The sequence below is a fragment of the Amblyomma americanum genome, chromosome 2, assembly GCF_052857255.1.
Source record: "Amblyomma americanum isolate KBUSLIRL-KWMA chromosome 2, ASM5285725v1, whole genome shotgun sequence".
Lineage (NCBI taxonomy): Eukaryota > Metazoa > Arthropoda > Arachnida > Ixodida > Ixodidae > Amblyomma > Amblyomma americanum.
In genome coordinates this window covers 12620406-12629298 of record NC_135498.1, presented here as the reverse complement: position 1 = coordinate 12629298, position 8893 = coordinate 12620406, and the positions used below count along the sequence as shown (strand labels likewise).

Here is an 8893-nt window from a genome sequence, read left to right as displayed (position 1 = left end):
AGAATATTACATTATATAAACATATCAAGAATGTTTCGACATGAAACAGTCGAACATTTTTGACATATCTTTCTGCCGCTCCATGTTTTCTAGCAGATGTTCTGCAACATCAGCAGATTGACGGCACCTTTTTTTTCCGTCGCTCCTCACGTGGTGGCTCAGGATCCTTGGCATAACATAAGAAAAGAAGCCACAAACTTTAAGAAAGTTCAGAAGAGGCAGCCAGACTGGTGATGGCCAGTGCAGGCGTTCCACCAGAGCTTGGATGAGCACTGGAGACATTCCCAGGTTGCAGGCTTTGATGTGGCGTGCAGAAATTCCCAAGGTTTGAAGAGGTAGGCTAAGTAAGAATGCAGTGCAATAGAGAAAAGAAAAGAGGACAGCTCGACCATGCAAATACTGCTGTTAGCTACAAACCACCCCTCCAGCCGGTCATTCAGCAGCACTGCCACCAGCAGCACTGCCGCCTTGGGCCGATGCAATGAGGCGCGGTGGACTTTTAATCGGCCGGCCGCTCATGCCGTCGTCAAGCAGCTGGAAGTATGGCCAGTCGAGCTCCCCATCCTCACTGCCCGCCCCAGTAGGGGGATTCTTGAGCTCCTGGAAGCAAAAAGCCTCGAACATTAAGCTTATTAATGACGACAATAGTCCTTAACATCTGGATTATCGCGCCATGGAAAAGGTACATGCACAGTTTGCATGAGCAGATCACGTGATACACCAGGTCGTGGTCCAACTTGCCTTGCATTTTATCAGCAAAATGAGCCACTTTTTGCTGCACTGCTCTGGTGTGGCTCCCCAAAGCTCCAGCTCCTGAATGATTCGACTAAGAAACAGTAAAAGTAGATGTAAAATTTAAAATTAACACAAAACATGGCAATTCCGACAACAGTTGAGGCTCAGGCTTTGCTGGCCCATGAACTAAATAATGACAAGTACTTCTTGGTAGGTGTGTTGGTGCTTATTCATTAAAGACAAAGGAGCGTAAAAATGCGAACACGGACGAAGTGAGGGAGGAGGACGAGCGCTACTCCGTTGCTTCACTACGAGTGTGTTCGTTTTTTTTCGTTCCTGTGTCTTTCTTAAATGAATAATGGCACAGCTACGATACTCCTGTGTCAAGTACCTATCATATGTGGCCACATCACCCTCACAAAGTGAACTCGTATGTATACACTATCGCAAGTGAGCGGTAGAGTTTATGCGCTGTGCTGCTGGAGGAAGGCGTGTATTTATTTACTACACACTGCGAGCCGCAGCTTTGGCGCACGCAGGCGGGGGTTTTGCAGCCAACGAAAAGGCAAGAAACACTACCTGAACAACAGAAAACGCCCGAGACGAAGATGCGATGAACAAAGATTGAACATGCATACACCAGATTCATTGCTCGGAGCAAAGTAGTTTTACCTACTAACAGGACTGCAGTCATGCGACGCACACACGCTTGCTTTTTGTCGCACCACTTACAGCCAGGCTTGTTTAGAAGAATTCCGCTTCCCCGTGAACAGGGTCTCCGATTGAAACCGCTTCGCGATGAGCCGCTTTGTTTTTTCTTCTGAGGCTGCAACCAAAAAGAGTTCGATAAGGCTACCATACAGTAGCAGAAAAAACATGGATGCGTGCCCTTAAAGGCGTCCGCTGTGGACCCCCGAGGGATAGGGAGGTGCAAACCACAGAAACCAACTTTTTGATCTAGTGCGGAACAAAACGTGCAAAACAGCTTGGATCGTCAGATTATAAACGCACCAACAGCGTTCATTGCTACCGCTTGAGCAGAGATCTCACCGTCACGATTTCCTCCCTTGCGTTTCACACACGTGCGCGGCTATGGCAATCGTAGGTCCACAAAGACTGCTTTATTGGCTGCTAGTTCTTATAAAAATTAGCATAACGGAAAAACTCACACTTAAAAGATGATGCGTCTCCGTGCTCCGGTGCCCGCGAAGAACACGGCTCGCTCCGCTCCACACGCGACTGGTCCAGCTGCTCCGCTGAACCCGCCGCGGTGACTCCATGGTTATGGCGCTCGGCTGCTGGTCCGAAAGGCGCTGGTTCCATCCCGGCCGCGGCGGTCGATCTTCAATGAAGGCGAAATTCTAGAGGCTCGTGTACTGTGCGATGTCAGGGCACGTTAAAGAACCCCAGGTGGTCGAAATTTCCGGAGCCCTTCACTACGGCGTCTCTCATAGCCTGAGTCTCTTTGGAACGTCAAACCCCCATAAACTAAACTAAACGAAACCAAACCAGCTGCTCCGCCATCTTTAGAGTGCAAGTTAGCCTGCATCGATGTTGACTTCGGCGAAGCAGTGTTCTTGGACGGCTTCGTGAGAGTTGGAACGCGTCTCACAATGGCGGCTATCCGTCAAGCCATCTAAGCAAACATTTACTTGGGAGTACTGGAACGCACCCACTGCTGCCGTTGTAACCCAAATGGCTGGTGTAAAGCTAATACAGGTATCGCGTCTGTGAAAACGCGTTACGCGTTAGACAGCCGCCGTTATACCCTCTAAATTGCTTCTTCTAAATGGTTTGTACAAAGCTATTCCAGCTTTCACTGTTGAAAAAAAGTAAAACTGCTCATCCATGACACGACTCGAACCTGCAATCTTGTGACCTTATCCATTAGGGCACGCAGACTTTTTTTTTTCTCCGCGGGCGTAAGGAACTAGCACCATCGAACGTTACGACACTGAAGCAAGCCATCCCCAGCAGGCAGCTCAATTAATCGCGAGAGGCTGCTCGCAGAGAGCAACCTGGGTAGCAACCCAAGTCTCGTCGATGGTAGCACCTGCCATATAGCGGCAGTTGAGCATCGCATGACCACTGCAATACTCCGCCAGGAGTGGCTGGAGTGCTGCCAGGGATCTATGATTGTAGTGGAGGGAATGGCGTATACGTGGACATTAACTCGATATTGCTATCCTGCTATCTGTGCGCACTGTATCTCAAAACTGGAACCGAAGTGCAAACCAAACTTCTAGTGCTAATAATTCGCATTTTGCCTATAGCTCCGCAAACCGACCATCATTTTTTATTCTGCTTTCTTATCAATTATTCTTAGACGAGAAAATAATTACACTATAATCTCTAATTAATCACCCCCACAAATTGAAAAAGAGAAACACTACAGAGACTGTTCACTACATTCGAATCAGTGGTAATAATAATAATAATTCGTTTTGGGGGAAAGGAAATGGCGCAGTATCTGTCCCATATATATATCGTTCGACACCTGAACCGCTCCCTAAGGGAAGGGATAAAGGAGGGAGTGAAAGAAGAAAGGAAGAAAGGTGTTGAAGAGGAGGGTTCCGGAATAATTTCGACCACGTGCGGATCTTTAACCTGCACTGACATCGCACAGCGCAAAGGGCTCCTTGGCGTTTTGCCTCCATAAAAGCGCAGCCGCCATGGTAGGGTTCAAACCCGGGAATCCGGATCAGTAGCCGAGCGCCCTAACCACTGAGCTACCGCTCGTTTTTCGTTATTGCCGACTTCAGCACGTCATTTACAAACCAATCCACGCGAACAACACAACACAGATGCTAAAACTACGTCACCCGCACTTGGGGTAACGTAAACACATTAAAATTCGTTCATGAGCCACCACTGAGCCACCGCGGCGGGTCCGAATCAGTGCGAAAGCATGGATTTATGCTAATTAGAAGACGACAATAAGAGTGCAATGACGCCGGACGGAGCAGATGGAACATGAAGACGCTCTGCAATGCACAGCATGAGAGTATGGTGCAGCTTACGACTAGGCGTGTTCGGCTGCGGCGACAGCCTAGTTCACAATGTCGTTCCATCATGCTCGTTTTCCAGAGGCTGTGTAGCCCAGTCAGAAAGAACATGTTTAAAGGTTCACCAATAAATGGCAGTGCAGTGGGATACCGCAAAAATGCGCTGTCAAATTACGTTTCTTTTTTCAATGTCCGTTGCAAGATATCCCAAAAGTGAAGAGCACCTTTTCAATCGATGAAACAAAGCTCAATCGTTTCTGGAGTATCACAATGGTGGCAATTAACCATGGTAACCAAAATGGCCTTTTTTCTAACCATGTTCTAACGGGCAATGTCTCGCTATAAAGGCTACAAGAAACCTACTTGAGCAGAATGATTTTTCAGCTAAAAAAATTGTATGCCCAGACTGAATTTGAATCAGAGTGGCAACCACTCCTAGTGTTGTGTTGTTCATTACCTTGTTTCTAGTATGTTGTTGCTTAGGTCTGTCGTATTACGATGCAACAGTGCTGTGCCCTTCGTCGCGTCTTTTCTGGTTCTTGATTGTTTAGGTGTGTCGTGTTATGCATTGTGTTGATTTGCTATTGCTTTCTTCGTGGTTTGTACACAGTTCATGTACATGGAACATTGCTTCACTGTAATAAATATCATGTTTAAAAAAAGCGGCAATAGCCTATAGTGGTCTCGTGCAGAGGCTTTTGAAGCTAATCTGTTCTCGCCGCCGAGGACTCGACTCCCAGTATTGAATATTGATGTTTTTTCTGCCTCTTTTATTTTCTGTGCGGACCTTCATCGGCAATAGTCGATTCCGCTATAAGCTCTGAAGCTCCGGATTAGTGCCTGGTCATATAACGTTAGCTAATGATTCGCGGAACCGCTCATAATTATTAGTGCCAACAATTTCTGCCGCAAGGTGGTTCCAGCCGCGTGAGGTTCGCGGCAGGAATGATTGGGAGAAGCATTTAGTGCGGTTTGACACAATACCGACTTTTTGAAGCTGACCAGTGCGATGAGTTAACGCAGATTGGCTGAAGGATGAGGTAATCACGTATAGAGCGGCATGATAGTGCAACTTGTGGAAAAGGGCAATACGGAACTCTTCCATACGCGATTTCTGTGATGGGAGGCAGTAAATACGCTCGCTGTGTGGTAGCAGTTAGCAAGAATAAAGCGTACTCAGTTATTTTGGATTATGGTCCCATACCGGTGTAGCATACTCAGGTTTAGATCGTATTAATGTTTTATATAGCAACAGTTTCAAATCAGAAGGAACATCACAAAAGTTGTGGTGTAAGTATCCTAGCATTCGGTTAGTGTTTATATGGGCTGGTTATGTTTTTGGGGTGGAAGCTTCTCTGGATACATGCATGGCTTTGCATTTGTTATTATTCAGCTGCATTAACTATTCATTGCACCAGTTTTACAGTGGTAAGGTCAGATTGAAGTAAAGCAGTCTCTTTAGCGTTATTTATTTCTTTAAAATTGACGCAAGCATCAGGGAAAAGGTTAATATGAGAGTTCACAAGAAATGGGATATTATTAATGTAAATGAAAACAGTAAGTGTCCAAGATTCTTACTGAACCTTTCCGAACTCCTGAAGACACCTGTGTAAAACTGGAGTTGTAATAAGGTGTGCAATTACTCATTTCATTCAGCCGAACCCAGCCATACCCCTGCAAACGAAAGGTATACAGGTTTCCCAGAAATTTAGGAGTTAAAGAAAAATTCGTCCTTCTGCTCCTGAGTCGAATGCTTTCGAAAAGGCTAAGAAAATATATAATCACAGTGAAGTTCGCGACGCTATTCAATGTTTCCCGTTTCGGCTTGTGAAAAGGGAATGCCCATTTTCTTTTTATTTATTTTTCTGGCCACTGCATAGCGGCAGAGAAGGGGTGAGTCACATTCCTTACCCAGCCCGATAATGGGAGCCGGACAGCAGAGGATTTCGAGAATACCGGAAAGGTCAAACCCCTCCAGGAGCGTACACGTTAGGTCGGCTCTCACGCGGCTGATCCATTACCCCCTGGCTGGTCTCGAGGGGAGCGCCCGCATTTCTACGCGCTTCCCCCCCCTCCCCCCCCTCTGAGACCAGTCGTGGCTCACATGCCATTGTGCACATTCTTGCCGCCAGGTGGACGCACGCGTGCAGCGACGAGGAACCATCATAATCCGCACGCGTCGCGTGACTTTTGTTCCATGTCGGAGGCAACGCTGCTCAAAGCTTGGGATGTCTATTGTGGCGCTAGTTGACAGCTTGAGGCGCAGTCAACAAGGCATTCTGGAGACCGGAAGAATGACCGCTCCTGAGGAAGGGACACGCGAGAAACGCGCTTTGTGGGAGAGTTTGCATCCGTCGGTCTATGGTACAAGTACGAACAGGTACAGGTACAGGTACAGGTACGAATACACTGGCGGAAAAACGCGGCGGGAAAACGGTGGCACTATTCGCGGCGCAAATGGGACGGCCACACCGGCGGCGAGGCGCCGCCGCGCAAAGCTCCTTTCATGCCAAAGCGGTCGAGGTTCCTGCTCGTGGCTTGTGGAGGAGCGCGCGCGGCTCTGTCACCACCTCTGGAAGGTAACTTTGCTAGGAGCCAAGAGGTAGCGACACAGACGCTCCCCACGTGACTAAGCCGGGCACCCCACATTGGTCTCCCCGCCCCGCGGCACGCGGCAAGCCGCCGAAAATGCCTCCTCAACCCATCCTCTGCGCGGCAGATCTACCCGCCGCAGCGGCAGGTTTCGCGGCACGCGGCTCCCCGCCGGCGGCGTGCCGCGCGCGTTTTGCCGCCAGTGTGTGCGTACCTTACTGGGCATGATGACAGTCTGTGAGAGACGGCGCCCTATAGATAGGCCTTACTAAGGGTAGACAGCTGGGCTAGTTGGTTTGCATTATTATGGAACATGGTACCAGTGGAAGAGACAAGGACGAAGGCAGAAGACAACACGAACACCAGACTTCATCTGAAATTTATTGCACACTCGAGCGACTTTTATATACGAAGAAGCACCGCTATCGCCACCTACCGTTCAAAGCTATCAACACACGCCGGTCCACAAATGACGAATGCATCTAAACTAAACCAAGGCAAATCAACCGACTGCGTACAAGAGCACATCGCAGACTTTTTTTGTTTTTCTTTTTTACCAGCTGCCTGAACCTACAATCCCATTTGCCTGCAAATAATCAATTTTCTTTTTTTCCGAGCGCGACAGATGGGGAACTGACACACTTATCTTTTTCATGCAAGATACATAGGGCTTCGAAAGTTTCGTGGCTTAACTGTGTGCCGAACCTGCGCAGAACACGTGTATCCTTCAAAAGCGCTTTGCATGTCGGCTTGTGCAAGCGACGACGAATGTGGGCAGCTAAATGGCCTCAGCCACTTACTGAATCGATATTCCGGCGATGCTCTACCAAGCGCTCGTTAAGACAACGCCCAGTTGCCAGACAACAGGCAGGCAAGTGTTTGGAACCGCCATGGGCGCTTCGATTTCGGTCACTTGCGCCAACCTTGCCTTGGAAACCATCGAGGCCCTCGCCCTTGCTTCGTCGCCCAAAAATTTTTCTGCGCTATGTAGATGACTGCTTTTGCGTGTTGAAACAGCAAGACGCGCCTGCCCTACCACACCATCTGAACTCCATCCAACCAACGACACAGTTCACAATGGAAGAGGAGAGTTCCGGCCGCATTGCCTTTCTCGATGTTTTAGTACAGCGCACAGCGAATGGCCTCGTGAAGTCGGCCTACCGGAAAGCCACACATACAAGCCAATGCCTGAACTTTGCCTCTGCGCATCCGGTTGGGCACAAGCGCTCCGTGGCACACGCGCGCAACCGCTATGTTCATCCCCGCAAGCGCGAAGGAAAGAAGAAAAAGAAGGATAAAAGAAGAGCTCTCTAAAAATGGCTACCCAAGGCAAATTCTTAACTCGCAGCAATGCTGATCTTCAAATCCGCTCACAGCAGAGAAGAATACCGAGCGGAAGTAAGCCGCCATTCCTTACGCGGTTGGTGTGAGCGAAACACTGGCAAGAATCTTCAGTGACTATAACGTACAAATCTGGCACGTACCTAGAAACAAGCTCAGACAGCAACTTAATTGTGCGGGTGAAAGACAAGAGTGACAGCACTAGATACCCCGGGGTTGTTGACAAGATTCCTTGTCAGGATTGTGATGGAGCCTACATCGGCGAAGCTGGGGACTAAAGGAGACAGCTCGGGGAGCATAAAAATGACATTGCCAAGGGACGCACCGAGGAAAACGCCTTGGCAGATCACCAGAAGTGCACCAGTCACATTATCGCCTGGTACGCAGCCAGTATCATTTCCACCGAGAAATATTCATCTTCCCGCCTACTCCTAGAGTCATTCCATATCCAATCAACTCCGCACACACTTAATCGGACACGTGGGCCCATGCCTGAAGCATACGCATGCTCATTACTGCGACCTTCACTCGTATAAACACGGCCGTTCCGTTTTTCGTTTTCATATGTGAACAAGGAACCCATAATGGTCCCGAAACGTCATTTGTTTTTACCCTCTTCCTTTTCTTGGCGAGTGTTAGGTTTTTCATAATGGCATCATTTCCTCGCCAGGCGAGTTTTCGTCGAACTCCGGCTAAGTGATGTCGGGCCGTTGCCCTTTTGCCAGGGTATATGGGGTATATGCGGAGTCAGCATAAACCTTATTAATGAAGACCTCTTGGGAGGGTGTAAGGCTGGTCTTGCAGGGAAAGAGGACCGGAGGTGTATGTTCTTTAATGCGGGAACGACTTGAAGTAGGGAGAGACGCACGGGCACACTGCATGGTAGCCACTCACTGAGGAGGCTGTGTAGCTTAAGAAGATATGCCCTGTGGAGTGGTGGTAATGAAGAGTTGATCGTCCCACTTGAAGCGGCAGCGGCATGTGCCGCCATATTGGTCGCGGGCACATCCGTGTGCCCCGATGTCCAGATGATTGCGATCGATTTTATTTATTTGTTGTTTTAGTAGCTATTTATTAATAAAATAACAATGGAAGGAAAAGATGTTGCTAACAGGGGCATCTGTCATCGGAGCCTGAAGCACCTGAGCTGCGACTAGCGCGAATAAAAGGACAGGGAGAGTGAAAGAAAAGGGGGATCGATAGTAAGAAAGTTTAGGGGT

General features: G+C 48.5%; 1 protein-coding gene across 1 annotated transcript; it reads right to left on the bottom strand.

The window, feature by feature from the left end:
• Positions 1–432: 432 nt before the first annotated feature.
• Positions 433–7272, bottom strand: LOC144119531 (uncharacterized). Its single transcript, XM_077652117.1, has 3 exons — positions 7256–7272; positions 742–826; positions 433–600 (listed from the first exon to the last, which is right to left on the bottom strand). Exons 1-3 carry the CDS (start codon positions 7270–7272, stop codon positions 433–435), a joined length of 270 nt encoding a protein of 89 aa, XP_077508243.1.
• Between the last annotated feature and the right edge of the window lie 1621 nt (positions 7273–8893).